Here is a 21084-nt window from a genome sequence, read left to right as displayed (position 1 = left end):
GAGGTGCCTGGCAGCTAGCTGAAACAGTGTTTAACTCTGGAGCAGGGCTTGGCCTCCTCTGTCCCTGTACCCAATAACGATTGCAGCACGTGGACACTGGGTGTCACCAATCTCTCCATGTAGTAAACACCGAGTAGCATTTTTATGCTTCACAACTTTGTGCTATGTGCGAATATTTCACTGTATGACGATTGGTGTTTGTTTGACTCCAGGGTAGAAGAGGCTTGGCTCTGGGTCTGCTTGCCAGTGTCCCCAGAGCCAAGGAGGTGGCGGGCTGCAGAGGCTCAGCGTCAGCACCGCCCTTCCCAGGTGCTGATGGGAGGGAAGCTGAGTAGTGCTGGGGTGTAGGCATCAATCCTTGAAGGGCTGACCCCCAGGGAACGGCAGGACCTGCAGCCTCTTCGCCACTCTCAAGTTCATTCTTTGCCAGTTAAGTTGTTTTAAAATTTCATTTAATGGACTTTATAGATAAACCTGGGAACATCTGTGTGAATAAGCGCTAAGTACTCTTGCATAGCTGGATGTGGGTGGCAGGACCATACCTCACCTGTCCTGTGCCCCAGGGCCTGGGCCTTGGCATTCCCTGCCAGGGCTTCCTTAACAGCATCCTCTGGCTTGCCCAAGAGTGCAGATGGCTGTGGGCTGGGCTCTGTGACCTCCGCATAGAGGGCCTGCCTCTCCTAGGCCTCATCTCTGGGATCGTGAGTCAGTGCACACAGCTGGGCTCTGGGCAGGGTCGTAGGGTAAGGATTTTAAGAACTGGAAAAACTTAGGGCTTTTCTGTGCTTCTGTAGGATCTGGGAATCAGTATCAGTTTTGTGGACCTCCTACCAAAACGCAGAGCCAAAAGCCGTGTTACTGTGAAACCCAAGGTCATCGACACTGCATGCCTCTCATTGCGTTGGAGTGCAGTGTGCTCCTTTTCAGGGACAGAGTTGGCTGTGGGCTGCAGGTGGCCTCCTGGAGCCTTCTCTCTGAGCGGGCACAAGGAAACCACCTTCCGCAGGCATGGCTGGTCCTGGGGCGGCTCACGTTTCTGCTCTTGCCTTTGGCTGCTGGTGGCTTGATGGTTACGTTAGGCAGCAGATGAATGTGCTGGGTGTGAATGTTAGTGACAGATTAATGAAAGGGCCACCCGCCTTCCGCTTTCTCCTTTCAGAAAGCCTTTGCTCCTGGACCAAAACATTCCCTCCCCCGCGCGGTGTTTGCACACCCGGACCCGCTTTATTGGCTGCATCAGTGTAGAGACGGGACCAAGGAGCTTTCCTTTGGCCCTGGGTGGTGCAGTAGAGGACTGGCTGCTGTGTCACCAACCTCCCTCCAGACAGCCAGCCCACCAGCTCCGGTGTCCCCTTGGTTTGCTTTGGAAGAGACAGCCCTTGCAGCTCAGTTCTCAGGTGGTGGCTGACACATTCCTGGGAGTTTCACCTTAAGATCAAAACCGTCATCTTACTGATATGCTGATTTTATATTGTAGTTTGTTTTCAGGGTATTTACTTAGAAGTGTGTGTGTGTGTGTGTGTGTGTGTCTGTCTGTCTGAGTATGTGTGTAATTTTATTTATTTATTTATTTATTTATTTTGCAGTGCTGGGGAGGGAACCTGGGTCCTCTAGCAACCTGGGTGAGGCTGCCCCTCGCTGTGCCCCCAGTGTGATTTCTTTGGTGTTCATGAATCCTCTTGCAATGAAGACTGCATGCATGAGCCTGGATGTTTTTAATTGCTGCAAATCTGAATTTCCAGTTGTACGACAGGAATTTATTCTGCATTTCTTATGCCTTGGCCAAAACCACAGCAGACTTGTTGCTGTGATCCGGAATGCGTGTTGTAGCTCTGGAGAGTCCAGAACCTCGAGTGTACGGAGTGGGCTTGCATCCTGGGGACGAGGACCGCGCACGGTATAATTCTGTTCTGTTTGTCCCCGCAGCTTCCATGCGGGAGTCTCAGGCAGAACCTGCAGACATGCGCCCGGAGATCTGGATCGCGCAGGAGCTGCGGCGAATCGGAGATGAGTTTAACCTGTATTACCCACGGAGGGTAAGGTCGCCGTCCCGTCCCGTCCTGACCCTGCCCTGCGTGCAAAGACTGAGTGGGACAGGAGCCCCGCTGACTCTGGAAGTGGAGGCCCTGCCACGTCTTGCCTGCTCTCCTTTCCCGCTTGCCATGGCTCTAGGCTGAACTCTGTGATGGCCACACATAAGACAGATGTGGGCTGCAGGGGTGTTAGGAGCAGAGACCCGACAACCCCGAGCTGAGGGTCACGAGCTCCGGGGCCCAGCTCCTGGGGGAGCGAGCTGCCAGCCCACATGCCAAGCTGCTGCACTCCCTCTGCAGCTTGGGTCGCAGTCGAGCTCAGTTGGCACCACAGTGCTTGGTCCTGGGGAACAGCGCCAGCACCCATCGAAGACTCCCGTGACCTGTAACTGCCTACGTCACAGCAGGAAGCGTTGTCCTCTCGACCCCCGTTGCACGTTGTTTTTATTTATTTTTTTATGGGCACTGAGAATCGAACCCAGGGGTACTTAACCACTGAGCCACATCCCCAACCCTTTTTTTTTTTAAGACAGTCTCCATAAGCTGAGGCTGGCCTCGACCTTGTGATCCCCCTGCCTCAGCTTCCAAAGTTGCTGGGATCACAGGCGTCCGCTTGTTTGTTGAAATATATCGAGAAGCCATTAATCGGTGGCCCAAGTTACAGAAAAACTGGACTGCGTATCTTCCATAGAAGCAGTGTGTCCTTAAAGTAGTTTTAGTCTGCCTCTGACGTGTTCTCTGAAGGCATTTTGGTGCTGCTGTGTTCGTCTGGGCCACAGTGTACGCAGGCGGTCCTCATGCTGAGGAGGGGAGGACAGGGTCCCTTCCGGAGAGTAGCTGGATACCCCCCAGTCCTGACTCTGGGCTTGTGTTAGGTCGTTTTTCATGGGCATGAGTCACCTCTGTGCCCAAGTAATGAACCAGCCTCCTGCGTGTCTGTCCCCCTCGCCCATCTCATAGGGGCTTGCCAATGCTCTCAGGGCCGCATCTGACCTAGGTGTGGCTGCTGAGGACAAGGCGCTGGCCCTGGTGCCCTGGGAGTCCTCGCTGTGCTGGGGCTCTGGACAGCCACAGCCAGTGTGGCTCCCATTCCTGTGGCTGGATGGGGGCTTGGGGACCAGGGTGTTCAGGAGGGTTCGTGAAGGTGTCTCTTAAACTTGGGGCACAGATGCCAGCCTCTGCAGGGCACTGTGAGGGTCTATAATGAGACACGGGGCCAGGTGGGGCCTCAGAGTGCCACTGTGGCCATCCCCCGCAAAAGCTATTGGAGGTGAGCCATGGGCTCATGTGCAAATGAGGCAGGCTGTGGGGTCGTCCTTGTCACATTGGCACCATGGAGGTGGCGGCAGCACCTAAAAAAGGGCTAGTACGTTCTCCAGATTTTATGAATAGCCAGTTCAAAACACCAGCCTCCAAAACTGCACAGTGACACAGTGGCCCCGGGCCACAGCTGGCCGCAGTGGTAGCTGTCAGACTAAGACAGCCATTGTCTGCCATCGCCCAGTGGGCCGTCGTTGAAGGCCTGCCAGACGCGGGGGAAGCCGGAGGGGCTCTCCCCGCCCTCCCACTGGGGTGCCCTGGCCTCTTGGCCGGCTGCTGCCCGTGGCTTTCCCGCTGGCCTTGGGCTCCTTGAGCACCTGAGTCTGTCTGGCTCGGTGCCCTGTGTGCCCTTTCTCAGGCCTTGGTCCCGGGGCAGGGTCTGGCTTGAGCCAGCCTCCACCCTCTCCTGTTGGAGAGGTGCAGGGGTGGTCCTGGGGCGAGTGGGGACGGAGACGCAGCTGTGAAGCGGAACCCTGCAGGTGAGGCCAGGCACAGGGCAGCCTGCAGCCAGCACCCGACCCTTCCCTCGGACCTCCACAACACGGGGATTTGGGGCAACTAGAAAGGGCTGGGGATGTGGTTGAGTGGTTAAGTGCCCCCGGGTTCAATCCCTGGTACCAAAAGAAAAGGGGAAACAGAGCCTTGGGGGTCTGCCACCATGGAGCCAGGAAGAGCCCTTGGTCTGGTGGCCTCTTGATTCCCGAGCACACTGTTCCCTGGGTGATGCTGCTGCCCCACTCCTTGTTCTTGAGCACGTTTCCTCAGAGTTGAAGCACTCTCCATGGAGCATGGTGGTCAGGAGGTGCTCCTGTTCAGTGCTGGACTGTGGACTGGTCAGGTGTCCTGACAAGGATGTCGTTTTAGCCTTGCCTCCCCGCCCCCAGATCACAGGATATTCTGCAGTCCTGGATCTGTTCTAGGATGGTGCATTGGATTTCTGTGTTGGCTCCTGGCTTCGTTTGTTTAGGTCCTCCTCGGTCTCTCGTGACAGTGACGTATCAGAAGGGTCGGCAGTTCTGGTTCACAGATCCCTGCATTTGGCTTGCCTGGCATTTCCACGCCGTGAGGCTTGGTTTCGCGTTTCTGAGGAAGCCCTGTGTTTCGTCCCTGTGCTGCTCTGGGGTGGATGCCGCGGGTCTGAGGGTGTCCTCTGCGAGGACTTTCACTAACAGGAGCAGAGAGCATGGAAAGGGACAGAACTTGGCTCTCCCATGTTTTTGTTGAGTTTGTGTCTTGATTAGTGGCTTCTGGTTGTACCTGGTGGTTTTACGCCTGAAGCTCGACTTCTTGGTGTCTGGGCCAAGGCAGCAGTCTGGGGCCTTGGTGGCCATGCTGTGTGGCACAGCCTGAGCCCTGGGGAGGCCATAGGGCTCCTGACAGGCACTCGACACGCAGCGAGCTGCCCCCACGTGGTGTGCGACCGCCGGCTCCCAGGTCCACACCACAGGGAGGCTGGCACTGGGGACTCACAGGGGCCACCCAGGACTGTGAGAGAAGCCAGGGACACAGGGCTGTCCCTGGGCCTAAGGGAAGAGACGTCTAGAGGAGCCACGTGCATTTTGGAATTTGTGGGGACGCAAGTGTCTTGCCCTTCGCAGAGTGGTGCCGTGGACGGCATGTCCACAGCCTGCGCCTCGCCCTCTCTGGCCTCCTCAGCCTCCTCGCCCGTGGGTGGGAGCATCACACAAGACTGGTCCTGCTGTCCTCTCACAGCCTTCCCTGGCTCCTCCCTTGTTCAGAACCTGTGAGCCTGTGGCCAGCTCACCTGCAGGACGTGGTCCTCTGGAGTTGTGTCCACTTGATGGGTGTCTCAGCTATGGGCTGAGGCTGCAGTCCAAGGGTGTCGAGGGGTGCTGGGCCCCGCAGAACATGAAGGTCTGTTTTTGAAGTCACTGGACCGGACTGCACCCAGCCATGCTCACCCCTCCCAGCACTGAAGCTGGCTCTGTGTTCCCTGGGCTGATTCCCCCCAGCGCTGGGGATTGAGCCAGGGGCACTTAACCACTGAGCCCCAGCCCCAGCCCCAGCCCTTTGCCTTTTTTATTAACAGGTCTCTCCCATTGCTTAAGGCCTCATTAATTGCTGAGGCTGGCTTTGAACTTTATATCCTCCTGCCTCAGCCTCCCCAGCTGCTGGGATCACAGGTGTGCAGCACCGGGCCTGGCTCCCCTGTGACTTTGTCTGTGCCTCACATTCATTTTGTCCAGCTAGAGTTCCTGTGCAGGGAGACTGCTGTCAGCAATGACTTGGGGGTAGTGGGCTGCAGTGGACACCTGTGACGATAGCTTCCATAGAGCGGCGGGGAGCAGAGGCCCTTGGGGTCTGACCATGGACGGCAGTGCGGTGTGTGGCTCTCACTGCCTATGCCCCGTCTGGGCCTGTGCTGTGGGGATCGGCTGGAGCACAAGAGGACCAGAGTGTGGCCCTGAAGGCGGGGGGTTGGGCGGGGGGAGTGGCCCGCCTGTGGGTTTGAGTGAGCAAGTCTGACTGCCATGTTCGTGCCTTGGCCCCCTGTGATGGTGTGAGCCTGCCATCGAGGGTCACTCACCTTCAAAGATGCTGTGTGCTGTCTCCCGCCTTTGGAAATCCGTGGCTCTGAAGATCAGGTGCAGGAAGAGGCCCCCAGTGGCCTGCGCAGTGAGTCACACACTGCACAGACCAGAGGTGTGTGTCCTGGGCAGCGTGCTTTGGAGGCCTTCTACTGAACACTGGGGATTGATAAAAGGGCTGCTTTCTGTTGCTGTCTGCGGAAGCAGGACATATGGTCCCCACGTGAGCTCTGACACGCAGACTCCACCAGGCTGGAAGCAGAGACGGCTGCTCTCTCCAGTGTGCGTCTGCGGTTCCTGGCAGAGGCTGCCCCTTACCTGTGACGCAGCACTAGGTTTGGCAGTGCAGTGCCAAGAAGGACGAGCACTTAACTTAGTTTCCCCGAGACATTGAAGAACTGTTCAGGTACTCGGCACAGGTCCTTCCCTGCCTTGCTGAACACAGGCTTTCTGTGACTTGGGGACAGTGCACTCGGAGAACCCCCTCCTGGAGAAGCTCAGGCTCAGGGGTCAGATCTCAAGCCTGGCACGCCCCTGCCCTGAAGGAGGCCTGGGTGTGCATCATGCAGAAGGTTCAAGGGGGACATTTAGAGATAGAGCGTCTCTTGTCATCACTGCCATTCACTCTGACACCTCTTGGGTGGCCTCCACCTGCCTCAGCTCTGCACCTGCTCTGGCAGCAGGTGGGTGCTCGGCCCTGCTGCATGGCCATGCCTGCTGTGGGCAGATGTCAGGAGACGGGTGCCGGGGTGTGTAAAGGGCACCCGGACGTCACTAGTAAGTGCTTCGTAGCACCACGCTGTGTGCCTGGTCCCCTCAGCCAGGCAGGTGCCGGAGGAGCTGGAGGGAGTCTCCTTGGGGTTAATCTCTGGAGGAGGAAATGAAGATACATAGCAAGGCTTGGCGCCTCTGCAGAAGCATCTTGCGCGTCTCCTCGACCTGAGCCCAGAGGCCCGGCTGTGGTCAGCGTGCGCTGCGTCTCGCTTGGCATTTCTCTGAGGCTGGGCCTTCAGGATGGTGCGTTTAGGCTCTGAACCGAATGTCTCACCCACTGGAGCCTCACAGCCAGCCGTGAGAATTGGCTCTGGCTCTCTGTGCTGCAGAGCTGGTGGTGGTGGCTCGTCCAACCTGGCCAGCGCTGGCCCTGGGGGCTCCAGTAAGCTGATACCACTGAGTGAAAAAAAGGCCTTGCCACCCAAAGAGCGTCCAGCACGGGCAGCCCCAGGCTGAGCTGCAGAAAGGCCGCAGCCAGAGGAGTTTCTTTAAATGATGATCAGAAAGAGAATTAGAGTTGGCTCACAGACAGTGTTTCCAGTCTGTGACGCCACCTGGGCCCCCGGCCTCCCCCGCAGGGCTGCTGCCTCAGCTGTTGGGCACCAGCTATGTAAATGCCCGTTTCCTTGGTGACAGATGGTGAGTTTGGTCTTCGCATACATTGTGGCAGCAGCCCTGAAACCAGAGATGGCGTGGGACCAGGGTTCTCGCCCTGAAAATGCAGAGAAGGCCCTCGGGTTGCTCCTCACACTCTAGCCCTTTTCTCCCGGGTCAAGTACTGACTGTTGGGTGGTGGGAAGGCAGAGGGACCGTGGTGCCACTGTGCCCTGGAAGGTGCTGTTGAAGGCCCCACGTTCTCAGGCTCCTGGATGCTCATCCTCAGTCTGGAGGTCAGACACCATTAAGTCCCTCCTGGTCTCACAGTCCAAACCCGGTCCCCTATAACACGTTGACGCTTCAAGATAAATACATTTAAAAAAAAACAAACAGTATGTTCAGGACATTGTAGACATTCAGTCTTGAAATTGCATATGAAGCAAGTTTTGAATGGGTTAGTTTCAACGATGAAGAGACTGTCAGGTTTCCCTTGTTCCTCTGACTGCCAGGAAACTCATACCTAGGCTCAGGCTCTGGTGCCACAAACCTTGCTCTGGTTCTTGGGGTAAGTCTCCCCTTCCTGATGTCATTTCTGATCTCTTAAACTTCATTTTCATTTCACTGTGCACATCTGTGTCTGTTTTACCGTCATCCCTCCCAAGCCTGCTGAGTGTACGTGTCTGTTGCACTTTCTGAGTGTCTGGCCCAGTGGGTTTTGGCCCTGCTGTTGGAGCACAGCCTGGTGGGCTTGGTCCTGCCGAGGTCTGAGTCACTTGGTGGGCTTCCATCCTCACTCAGGCCCTGGCCGAGGCCTCCTTTAAACTAAGGCGAGGCTTCCTCCAGCTCTGAGGAGCGGCCACCCTCCCCAAAACCAGGCTCCTAGTGTGGCCAGAGGGGCTGGCTGGCCCCAGGGTCACCCTGCACTGTTTTCCTGGCCTGGGCATGCCAGCATCCTTGTTCTCCATCGTGGGAGCTGGCTGTGGTCCTAGGTGGCGTGTGCCATGGCAGGAGAGAGAGCTCCAGGCACCTGTCCTGTCCTGTCCTGCTCTGACACCTCCAGCCACTTGTAGCATGGGGAGTGCTACTCACCTCGTAGGATTATTTTGAAGACTCGTTTCCTTCAGTGATGGCAGTGAACGATTCTTCTGACCCCAGACCGGGTACACAGTCTGCAGGACTGGCGTGTGGGCAGCTCTTGGACGAGGAGGTGTAGCTGGATGCCGTGGTACTGCTCGAGCGCAGCTGGAGGCTGGCCCGGGGCAGGGTCTGCAGCCATGCCGGCTGCCCTGGGCATCCCTGGGCGCAGTGCTCCCCTGCTGGCCAGAAGAGTTGGCAGCCCTGCCCCAGCCTTCCCCCCTCATTATGAGAAGCCAATACTGTTGCTCGCCCTGTCCACCTGGTCTCTGTCCTGGCTGCCCTGCTGTCCTGGCCAATGTCTCTGTCATCTCATTTACCCCCATGATGTCCTGGGGTGGCTTCCTGTTTATTATCTCATGCTAACAGGGGCCATGGTCAGGCCTGCAGGCGCCCCTCGCAGGACCTTGGGAACTGGCTTGACACTCCTTGCTACGAGAGGAAGCTCAACCTGTGCTGGGCACTCAGATGCCTCCTGAGAGCCATGCAAAAGGCTGGCATGGACCCAGCCCAGGGAGGGGATCTAGCCCTGCCACTCTCTCTTAGTGCATCTGTTGCCCTCGAGCCCTGCGCCACACACCAGAAGCCATCGCTCCACAGGTCGCAGGGCAGATCCCACCGCCATGTTGGCTTTTAACTGGTGGCCCCACCACGCGGTGCTTGGCAGGCCCTGCCCCTAGGCACATTCCAGCCCGGGGGTGTTGCTTTGGCCAGAACCAAGGGTGCACATGCCTTAACCTCCTGCCAGTGTGGTCCACCTCGGGTTGGTCCATGGCTTTGAACTCCTCGCCCTCCAACACCCAGACCGAGGCTCAGCTGCAGCTGCAGGAGCTCACGCAGGTGTGTGGGTTTGAGCTGGCTGCCATGGCTGGCCCCGTGCAGGACTTGGAGCAGTTGGGACCTGGTTCTCATCCTCACCCGCTGCAGCTCCCTTTCCCCGGCCCTGAGCCAGTCGTGGGCCACACCCTGGGCCAGCAGCCACTTGAGCGCTGTGCCAGCTGTCCAGGGCCACTGGGCTGGCACCACTGTGAGTCAGTGCTCATGGCTACTTCCATTGAACATCACCCAGGAGCAATTGCTCACTTGTGGAAGCGTGTGCCATGAGTCGTGCCCACCTCCTCAGAGGGCAGGAGGAGTGGCTGCCGCATGGCCTCGCTGGTCAGAGACCTGGGCCTTCCTGTCACCAAAATGCCCCCCACACATACACCTTGGCTCTCCCCACCTGTGTCCAAATAGCCCTTGATGTGACTCCTTACCCAAGGTCACAGCCACCGTCCTTCACCTGTCCTCAGATACCGCCAGGACTGGGACCTGGAGCCTACCAGTGTCAACAGTCAGGCCTGTCCCGTGGGTGGCCCTTTGGTGTCATTTTGACCATGGACACCCATCAGCCCATCCTCTGGTCACTCTGAAGACAGAGTGGCCCCAGGTAGGCTGAGGCTCCCTCTGGGCCGATGGCGCAGCCTGTCAGCACGCCTGCTTCCCGTCAGCGAGTTGTGGTTTTATTTTGAATAAGCCTCTTTCAACCCATTAATATTAGTCTGCACCAAAATTAACCTTCCCCTAAATTATTCTCACACAGAAGGAGCAAAGTAATTTTGAAAGTTAAATCAAAACAAAGCAATCTGTGTGTACAGTGATAAAAATCGCAGACTGTGGTTACGGAGCCGTCTGCAGGCCTCCTGACAGGGCTGATTTCCTCCGTCTTGTTATGGAAGGAAGCGGGAAATGCCCTGGCTTATCGCAGGCCGTGGTGCGCGGGCACCCGCAGCTGGGGTCCTGAGCGGGCCATCGGCTCAGCCTGACTCTTGACCGGTGGTCCCCAGGCAGAACCCTGGAAGCAATTTCTGGGGCTGTGGGGCCAATGGGGTCTGCTAAGATTGGTCACTAGGAAGGGCAGGGCCACTTTCTGACTTGGATGTGAACCGGGGTGCCCCTCCTGGTGTCAACTTGGGCTGCTATGTGTCAGCCCCTCGTGGTCACCTGTAAAGAGATGGACCTGGAGTGGGCACCCTGAAGATCTGAGCGAGCCTCTGAGGCTAGAAGTGATCTGCAGTGTCCTCTGCAAGTGGCCTTTCTTCTGTCCATGCTTGGTCTTTGCTCCTGGGTGAGGGTGGGAGGTGGGCCTGGCATCTGACCATGGGCTTCGGCGTTGGTGTTTATCCATGGAGCTGCTGGGCAGCAGGGCACGGCGCATCCTCGCGCCCCTTCATTTAGCTTCTTAGGGCAAATCACTGGTTTCATAAATTACAGCTACCAGCAATTCACCTTTGAGGGAGTTGGTGACATGGGATGTCCATATCAGGTGCACGTGGTTCCTCAGGCTACCCAATACCATATGTGCCCTCCTCAGAGGACCTGGTTTCCAAGCTGCCCCCGCGGGAAGCTTTGCCACCCGCTGTCCAGCACAGTGTCCATTGGTTGTTTTACACTCCTGTCCTAAGGCAGCCACTTGGCAGGCCTGCCCTGCATGAAGGTGGTCCTCCGCAGGGGCTGGCACTCCAGGAGGCCCTCAGGGGCCTTGCAGTGACTAAGGAGGGCGGATGGTCCACTCAACACCGACACCCAAAAGCAGACGGACACTGAGAAGCTTTGCTTTTGTGTTTCAGGTATTTTTTAATAATTACCAACCTGAAGACCGCCCCCAAATGGTTATCTTGCGCCTGTTGCGTTGCATCATCCGCCTGGTGTGGAGGATGCACTGACGGGGTCTCCCGGAGCCGGACACGTGCGGACTCTTCGTTCCCAGGGAGGGCCAGGCCAAGCCCTGCGTCCCCAACCCCGCTGTGCAGCCAGCCCAGCGTTCTTCCCGCGGCGCGGAGGGCGGGACAGCGCAGAAGACCCTGTGTCCGCGGGTGGACTTGACCTTGCATCGCGTGGCTCCGCACTGCGCCTATGCGTGTCTGTGGAAGTTGCTGTGAATGTAAATGTGGGAGGATTCCTTTTTAATGCAGAAACCGTGGTTCTTGGAGCAGGATTGTCTGCAGAAGAGTGTTTACATGTCGTGGCTTTCCCACCTCCTGCAGTGAGAACAGGTTTTTTTCACAAAGGAAATGGAAACTTTTTAACCAACTTGTGAATGATTTTTTTTGTACTAAAATTTTAAGAACTTATTCCCTATCTCAGAGGATTATCTGAACCTTGCAGTGGAAACTGAGCCAGCTAGTTTATAAAGCTGCCTTAGTTTATTTTTAGAAAATACTGTACAGAATTTTTTAACAGGGAGAGGTGTGATGGGCTCCCTCCTTCCCCTGCCGTTGGCTTTTGAGATTTCTTTTTTCTTTTTTTCCTTTTTTGATCATTAAAATCAAAAGTTGTTCTTATAAAATGGAACTGGGCAGGGGGCAGGGGACCTGCTGTCCCTTGGCCGGCCTCACCTGCTTTGTAAATATTTATTTACTTCCTTCAACTCAGCTGCCTCTGTGGCAGCATTTCCGACTGTTTTGGTGTCTTTCCCGGTCACTGGTGAGGCAGCCCCAGTCCAGCTGGATGCTGATGTGCAGGTTTGGTTCAAGGCGAAGCATCATTGGTCAGAGCAGGAGTTGGCACCTGGCCAGTTGGGGGTGCCATGTTGGTCCCCTTGGTTTACAGGGACTTGTCCTGGAGTGTTCTGGAGAGGGAGAGCCGTCCCATGGCCATCCGGCCCAGGGGAGCCACATGCCAATATGCTGCCAGCCTGGCTGCAACTCTGCCTGCTGGCCTCCTCCTGGCCTGTGGTACTGCCTCAGTGCCTGCTCCTTCTAGCCTGCCTTGGAAGAGCAGCTTCATTCTGCTTTGCACCGCACCCCTGGGCAGAGTCCAGCGTGTCCACTGAGCCTTCTGAAAGTTTTGCTTTTCCCGTTTTCTTAGGCCAGTTGGGTCGGTGTCGGTGCACCTGGCCTCCACCTCTGGGGGCCGCGCTCTCTGCCTGCCCCTACTGTCCCCTGGTATCACAGCACATCTGAAGCCATCGGTCAGTCATTTCAGAAGCAGGAAAACCAGGGAGACCCAGGAAAGACCCAAATGGGGTGGGGCTACAAACCCTGGGATTCTTAAAAGTTTCAAAATCTCAAATCATGAAATAGCTTTTCTAAAAGGAGTGGATGAGTTTTCCAAATACATCAGCAGTGCCAACAGCTCTGGCTCTTGCTTCTGCCAGGTAGAGGACCAGTGTGGTCACATTAAATTAAGTGGAAAATCATTCTTCTGTTACTTCCCAGGTTTTTGTGTATGTGTGTAGATATACGTGTACAGACATATATATACATATATATATATATGTTGCCTATATGTTTTTTTCTTTAAGTAGAGATGATCTGATTCCAAATATTATTCCTTTTTATATCTTGAAAGCTGTGTGGGAGCACAGCTTGTCTCCTGATGTGTCTTGAGCCCCCTGTGGTCACACGTGCAGCCCACGGTTGCAAGGTGGGGTGGGGATTGCAGCTGCGACCCTGCTGGACGGACACACACACACACACACACACACACACACACCAAAGATGTATCTGGTTCTGGGCCGCCCGCCTCCCAGGCCTCTGTGCTCATGTGCCAGTCTCTCGGACCAGAGCACTTCATGTCTCCTCAGCCCTGTGGCTTCCTGACACAGGTGCCCAAGGCCGTACCATCATGCTTGGTGCTGGCCGGGTTACAGCCTGGCCTCCAGGCTGGCAGGAGCAGCTCGGAGGAAAGGCTTCGGCCTGTGCATGGCAAAGGCTAACAGGATGCCAGCGCCCGAGCGTGGAGAGATGGCGGAGTCTCTGTACTGTACTGTTGATCAAAACGCCTCCCGCAGGAAGTGTGCCTCCCTGCGTGGGCACGCCTTGGCTTCTTAGTTAATCATTTTTTAATTTTTTGTAGGAAAAAGTTACCTAGACCTCCCCCCCCCCTTTTTTTTTGAAAATGCGGGTTTTGTGCCTTGATGACCTCTCCCATGTGAGGTTTGTAAAAAGTGTAAAAAGTGTCCTCTGGCTTCACACTGAAATGCAATAAAGAGAAAGATCCCTCTGAGATTCTTCCAGTTCCCGTCCCAGAAATGTGTTGATGAAGAATTGGGGGGTTAAGAGGGCTGGAAAAAACAATTTAAAATTCCATAAGTAAAGTACAGAGAAATGCAATTTTTTCCTGTTCCCCCTTCTCTGTGTTGTATATATATTGACTATTTATTAGATTAGGTCATATTTTTCTTACCAACTGAGCCAAATATCTGTGCAATTATGTCCCCTTGACCTTTCTTGTAAAATTTTGTACAGTATCAATGAGTAAAAATCACTGTTTTTTCTAAATCTTTTTCAGAATCAAGGATTGTAAATATTGTAGATTCTCTTTCTGTGTTATGTGGCCTACTGTTTTATAATGCTGTAACTTGTAGAAATGTTGTATATTTATTTTCTGCTTATTTAATGTGTTAAGTTTGGAAAGTGTTGACGTCCCTGTCCCCCCATACCCTGCCATCCCGGGACTGGGTGCCGGCTCCCAAGGCGGGAGGTGGTGACTAGTGGGCTCTTGCAGACCATGTGGTCTTCCCGGGGTGGCCTCTGGCTTCCGTTCCTGGTGGTCAGCTCTTGGGCCCTGCCGCCTTCGGGTGGAGTTTGCATGTGACACCCAGGAGAAACCAGCAATCTAGCAGTGTACAAAATTCCACTCTGAGAAGCACTCAGCAGCCTCTACCTGTCCAGAGCAGCTGGCTTCTCTCAGGAGCTAATTTGCTAATTCCAGGCCAGGGCTTTTAAGATGGAAAAAAAAAAAAAAAAGTATTCTCAGCAGGTGGGCGGGTTTTCCCATTGGAAAGCCTCACCTGACAACTCAGCATTGCCGTGGATAAACTGTCCCCTCGAGAGGCACTGCTGACCCAGTTGTCCAGGGCAGGGGCCAGGCGGGACCAAGAGACAGGCCGCTTCGGGGTGCCTCCAGTCACCAGGCCCTTCTTGGCAACTGGTGAGTGAATGGCTCCTCCCCACCTGCACCTGCCCGTGGGTCCTGTGCTGAGGTGTGGACGGACCTTTGTCCTCGGGAGCTAACTGCACCTGGCACTTCACCATCCAGTCACTGCATTTGGTCAGCCTGCTTCTCCAGGTCTCTGCCCTCTTCCCAATTCTCCATCCCCCTTGGGAGAGGTTGGGGACCCGCTGGGCTGGGTGTCAAGATGTGAAAGCTTGTGGATGCTCCAGGGAAATCTAGTGACCCCTCAAGGGCGGTTCTGCCGTCCCTGTGTGTCGCTAAATCATCTGGGGTGTGCTGTGTGTGAGAAGCACCCTCGAGCTCACAGCTGAGTTAACTTGACTACTTTACCTGGGAATTTCAGACCCTGAGAGCTCTCTTGGGTTTTATGTGCAGGTTCTGTGACCACTCATTACTGTATCGGAACTCATCAGGTACCCATTTATAAATAGCACTGACCTGTCTGTATATTGACCCATCACTAACTCGTCCCCTAGGACCCAGCATATGTAGCATTGTATTGCAATTTCCCTGGCTGACTTGTGTTTTGCACTGATGAATTTTGACAGGGTAATCGCCACTTTACTTGTGCAATACTGCTGTAAATAAGTGCAGATTTTTTTTTAAGAATCTCAATCTTTTATGTTCTTAATGAATTTTATATAAATAAAACTTTCAACTTGTTCTGGTGAGCTGTCTGATGCTTTCACAAAAATGGGGGAGAAACAGCTTAAAGAGACCACCACCTTCTCACAAAGGAACCTCGGAGCCCCCTGGCCCCAGCTGCAGTGGCTGAATTTGGGGGTGACCAAGAGAACAAAGGCTGATCTTGGGATGTAAGTCATCAGGTTTCCATAAGTCAGTATATGACTTGCCACTTCAACTCTGAAACAGGTCCTGGGAAAGTGTTGAGCTCTGAAAATAAGAATGTGTTCATGCTTTTCGTTTTAATTAGGCAAGCCATGCATAAATGGTCTTGCGATAACACTTATTTTCTTTGAATTATATTTATTTCGCATCACCCCAAGCCCACCTCCTCACCAAGGTGGCATTGCACTGTGTGTGTGTGTGTGTGGTTTTGCACTGGCTGTAAAGACCATCACCTAGGTGGTTCTGACTCCAGCCATAGATCTTCCTAGAGTGGCCACATTCCAACTGCTGTGTGAGGTGCCAGGTGTAAGGTCTGCTCTGGGGTCTCTCACTCTGCTGGTGGCACAGGGAGGTGGAGGCAGCTTTGGCCACCTGCATACGCTGCCCAGTGGCCACACCACCTGCAGCCACGAGGTAGTCATGCTGGAGTCAGCCTGGCGGGTGAGCAGGGGGTGGGACTGACTGGTTTAAGTTTGAATGCTGGTTGGACGATCATTCCAGGCACTGTTGATAATTTACCTTGTTTTCTGAAGGGCTACATTTACTTTTAATTGAATTTTTCATTTTCCTATTGATGATCAGCTCTTAATATATTTTAGATAGCCAGGCACGGTGGCTCACACTTGTCATCCCAGCAGGTCAGGAGGCTGAGGCAGGAGGATTGTGAGTTCAAAACCAGCCTCAGCAACTTAGCAAGGCCCTAAGCCACTTAGTGAGACCCTGTGTCAAAATAAACATAAAAGGGCTGGGGAAGGGGCTCAGTGGTTAAGCACCCCTGGGTTCAGTCCTGGTACAAAAAAAATTTACATATATGTGTGTGTGTGTGTGTGTGTGTGTGTGTGTGTGTGTGTTTGTGTGTGTATGCATATATGGAGAAACAAAAATCTCCTCATGGACATCTGATAATGAAAATTTTCAAACAGAGAAGTCAAAAGGGTTTCCTAGAGAACAACCATGCTCTGACTCCCTAGCTTTGACTTTGAACATTTTATAACATTAGTATCATCTCTCCATCCGTTAATCCATCTTACTTTGGGGTGCCTTTCAAAGCAGGTTATCGTCATCAATGACCTTGCCCCTAAATGTCCAGCATATCTATAATCTAGAGTCCATCCCTTTTACATTTTTTCCCTTGCAGATAAAACTTACACACAGCAAAACATACAGATCACGATCATTGTACTGTCTTGTGTAACTAATAAAAATATATATAGATCTGCATTAAGTGTACATTAAGTGCTGGGTTTCAACCAAGGAAAACGACTGTCACCCAACCCCTATCAAGATTGAGAACAGTATTGTCCCTCTAGAAAGTTCCCTTCTGCCCCCCGGAGTGACATCTGTCCTAAGTTTTTTCTCACCACCACTAGTTTTGCCTGTTTCTGAACTTCCTATGAATGAAGTCAAACACATAAGGCCATGTGCATCTGGTTTCTTTTGCACAACGTGATGTAAGAGATCATGTTAAAATGGCCATAATTGGTCTACAGACTTATCAATGGACACCTGAGGGTTTAGCAGTGCAGGCAACACTGAATACGCTTCTGTGAATATACACTGTTTTTCACAAATGCATATTTTTGTTCTGCATGTCTTTTAATTGCTTGTGATATTTATGCAGAAATTGTCATGTAAGAAGTCAGATTGACCGATCTTGGCTTTAGGTTTCTGTATTTGACACAACTTCTCTAAACCACAGTTTTAAATATATTTTATTCACAAACCCTGCAGTTCGGGACAGTTTTCCTTCATCTTAACCTACCTGGAATTCATTCTGTTAGTGATACACAGTACAAAATCCATTGCCACACCTCCCAGAGCCAGCCCAGGCATCTTCCAGCAGCCTGAAATGACCCTCAGATATCTTATTTTTCAAAATTGTCTTGGCCATTGTACATTTTTTTTCTTTCACATGCATTTTAGAATCAGTTTAATCTTCTCCAAAGCTCTTTGTGGGCCTTACCTGGGATTACAATATCACACACTACAGTGTCACATGTATGCAGTAGTACACCGTGACGGCTTACTTTTCTGCTCTTTTTCAAGGTGTGCGGTAGTTTTAATCTACCTAGTGCACTTGATTTTTCTTCATAAAATCCTGCACATCTCTCATTAGCCCTTTCCTGGGGGGTGGGATGTCTATCATCTGGCCTCCCAACTCTTCTTTCCCCAGATGTCCCTTTATGCACCTGCCACTCAATATCCCCTCTGACTTTGAAACTCCCTGCTCCGAGTGCCACTGCCTGGAGCCCATCTGAAGCCCTTCCCCAACACTCTGCATCTGGACCCAGCCAGGCGAGGAGGGCACATCTGCGGGTGGCATCCCCAGCTGCAGAGGCTGTTGGCACTCCCAGGCCACGCGCTCGGCTGCCTGGCCTCAGCAGCTGCTCCTGTTGGTCTGGATCAGCTCCTGCAACACGGCCAGTAAGTTCTAGGTACCGTACTTCCTGCCTAGTGGACTCGTTTCTGCCTGTCAGAAGGACTGAGTAAAAAGAAGTTTGAGGAACCCTATGTATTCAGAAGCCGTAGTGACAGGCTGATGTTGGAACTCCCCAGTGCCAAGAGCAGAACGGGGCTGTGCAGAGATAGCAAATAACAAGATAAAATGCTGTTTTACCTCGTTGGGTAACTTCTACCACTTGGTCTCCTTTTCTCAGAAACTGACATTTCTGGGAAAGCCCCCAAGTCCTTAGAATTTATCACCTTGGAGAAGAGACTTTGGCATGTTGAAGGCACTTGTGCCTGAGCAAGTTCCCACTTTATTGTATGTTATCAAAAGGACCCAGAAGGCAAGACGGCAACTGCTGGGCCTCACCTCAAAGTGAATTTGAGAAGAATTCTCTCTTGACGATGACCCTTATCCAGGTGGTGAAACAAGGTCAAACTTTGGTCACTCCTCGCAAATTTCATCATCAAGATGTCATGTTCCATTGTGGACTTGCTGGCCTAAAAGGGACATCAACAGCTTAAGCATCCCATTACTTTTTAGTATTTAGATGTTTATTTTCCTTAAAAAAAAAAAATTAAGTATTCAAGCCCTACCACACACCAGGCACAGACAGAATGTAAAAATGCTTCAAGTCAGGACCTGTCAAGAGCCCTGTTCCTCAAGGCCTCACCCCAGTGAGCAAGCAGGAAGACCACTGTGCAGCTCTGCAGTGGGGTCCCCGGGAGCCAGCTGTTTCAGGAGCTTTGAGCACTGGGGGTGATAGCCCCTCAGCTGTCACCATTGTAGGCCAGGGCCCTAATGACCACTAACCACTGGGCATCTGCTGCGTGTGAGGTACTGTTCAAAGCACCTCAGAACCAAGGGCCCTGAGAAGTAACCACCATGACCACCCCAGGTGTGCAGACAGGGAGCTGGGTTAGTTTAAGCCACACGCCCCAAATCCCAAACTTGACAGTGCAGAGCCTGGGGTGAGCAGAGGCAGTGTAGTTCTGTCCCAGCATGTACTTCTCACCTTTCTTCAGGTCCCTTCTTGGGGTCCAGCCACGCTGGAGCAGGAGGTGGGGGCCCACCCAGGTCTGCCTACACTGGGATGCTGTGGGACAGCCTTCCCTCGGAGCAGTCCCAGGCTTTCTGGGAACAAATGATTCTGTGGCCTGGTCCAGATCCACCTCAAGGGAGTGCATCTGCAGGCCCAGGTGCCACTCAACCACCAGGGCATTGCATCTTCAGCCATGGCTCATGGTGGGACCCTGGTCTGGCCCTCTACTTCCCGTCTAGTCCTGTACGTCCCATCTAGTTCTGTGCTTCTTATTTAGTCCTGTGCATCCTGTCTAGTCCTACACTTCAGGTCTGGTCCCCTACTTCCTGCCTACTCCCATACTTCTGTCTAGTGCTGCACTTCCTGTCTGGTCCCATACTTCCTGTCTTGTCCTGCACTTCCTATCTGGTCCCATACTTCCTGTAGAGTCCTGTACTTCCTGCCTAGTCCCATTCTAACTAGTCCTGAACTTCTTGTCTGGTTTCATACTTCCTATCTGGTCCTTCACATCCTGTCTAGTCCCATACTTCCTGTCTAGTCCTGTACTTCCTGCTGAGTCCTACACTGCTGTCTAGTCCTGCACTTCCTGTCTAGACCCGTACTTCCTGCCTACTCCCATACTTCTGTTTAGTTCTGCACTTCCTGTATGGACCCATACTTTCTGCCTAGTCCTGTACTTGCTGTCTGGTCCCATACTTCCTGTAGAGTCCTGTACTTCCTACCGAGTATTACACTGCTGTCTAGTCCTGCACTTGCTCTCTGGTCCCATACTTCCTGTAGAGTCCTGTACTTCCTGCCAAGTACTACACTGCTGTCTAGTCCTGCACTTCCTTTCTGGTCCCATACTTCCTGTAGAGTCCTGTACTTCCTGCCAAGTACTACACTGCTGTCTAGTCCTGCACTTCCTGTCTGGTCCCATACTTCCTGTAGAGTCCTGTACTTCCTGCCAAGTACTACACTGCTGTCTAGTCCTGCACTTCTTGTCTGATCCTGTACTTCCTGTCTGGTCCCATACTTCCTGCGTACTCTTATACTTCCTGTCTAGTCCTGTACTTCCTGCCAAGTCCTAAACTTCTGTCACTTCCTGTCTAGCCCCATACTTCCTATATAGTTCTTCACTTTTATATGGTCCTGCTCTTCCTGTCTAATTCCATACTTCCTATCTAGTCCCACACTTCCTGTTTAGTCCTGTGCATCCTGTCTAGTCCTGCACTTCTGTCCACACTTCCTTTCTGGTCCCTTACTGCCTGTCAAGTCCTGCACTTCCTGTCCAGCCTATACTTCCTGTCTAGTCCTTCACTTCCTCTAGCCTGAAAAGTTCCTGTTGATTTGCAAGTTGCCCCAACAGCTTTGTAGAAGGGAAATTGTGGTCCTCTACCTCCTCCCTGGTGGCCCCCACTCACTCCAGCATTGGGGAGGGACAGCTTCCCAGGTATTTTTTCATATTTAAGGCCATATTAATGGGGGTTTCCTGGTGGAAAGGTGATAGAGGAAAGAGATGACATGGTGAGGATGATGTCCCCAGGCACAGAGGGCCTTGTTGGCATCCACTGGGAGCCAACCCACCCTCCTATTCACATCTACCCAGACCTGGAACAGGGAGATGTTTTGAACCCAGAGCTTCCCCAGTGTCCAGCCTCCCACCACTCTTGCCAGGAAGGCCTGGGGCCTCAGGGCTGGGTACAGATGTCCTTTCTGTCTCTCATGCTGGTGCACAACTGCTCTGGGGTGCTGGTGGAGGGCAGGGTTTAGAGTTTGGATCACTGGGTCCCTAGGAATCCCACTCAGCACATGGAGCCACAGGGGGCCTCTTAGGGGCTCAGGTGGCCATCCTTGCAGCGCAACTGCTGCTCTTTTGGAGAACTAGGGCCACCCCAATTCTTTTTTCAACTTACTGGGTTTTTATTTATTTATTTATTTTTTGTAGTTACAGATGGACAGAATGCCTTTATTTGTTTATTTTTATGTGGTGCCGAGGATCAAACCCAGTGCCTCATGCATGCTAGGCAAGTGCTCTGCCGCTGAGCCACAACCCCAGCCCCCCCAATTTTCTTTTCTTGAGTCCCTTAGGCACATGTCAACCAATCAGGGTCAAGCTCCCAGGAGAAGGCGGAGCCCCACCCTCTGCGCCCCGCCCAGACTCCCTGCTGGACTCCTGGCTGGCTCCTCCTCTGTGGGGAGAGGCTGGAGATTCCGGCCTCCAAGTTTACCATGGGTAGGTCCTCCAAGGACACGAGGGGCCTCCCAAAGCCCTTCTCACAGGAAAGGGAGCCATCTCTGCTCCTGGAGTGGATTCCAAGCTGACTGACTCAGACAGAAACTCTCCCTGGTGTTACCCAGCCATGACCTTCATACCAACCTGCGTTACTTCCTTCTGAGAAGTCTCACACACGAATCACT

General features: G+C 53.3%; 1 protein-coding gene across 4 annotated transcripts in view; it reads left to right on the top strand.

Moving 5' to 3' along the window:
* The window catches only part of Bcl2l11 (BCL2 like 11), a 34279-nt gene extending 19269 nt beyond the window's left edge, over nucleotides 1–15010 (top strand). For all 4 annotated transcript variants that reach the window (XM_013365175.4, XM_078028317.1, XM_078028319.1 and 1 more), the window contains 2 exons: nucleotides 1927–2036; nucleotides 11017–15010. In XM_013365175.4, the coding sequence (XP_013220629.1) occupies nucleotides 1927–2036; nucleotides 11017–11112 (206 nt within the window). In that variant the 3' untranslated portion in view covers nucleotides 11113–15010. The remainder of the gene's footprint in view (nucleotides 1–1926; nucleotides 2037–11016) is intronic.
* The last annotated feature ends 6074 nt before the right edge of the window (nucleotides 15011–21084 follow it).

This window comes from Ictidomys tridecemlineatus, chromosome 12 (assembly GCF_052094955.1).
Source record: "Ictidomys tridecemlineatus isolate mIctTri1 chromosome 12, mIctTri1.hap1, whole genome shotgun sequence".
In the NCBI taxonomy this organism is placed as follows: Eukaryota; Metazoa; Chordata; class Mammalia; order Rodentia; family Sciuridae; genus Ictidomys; species Ictidomys tridecemlineatus.
This window is presented reverse-complemented; position numbering and strand designations above follow the sequence as displayed.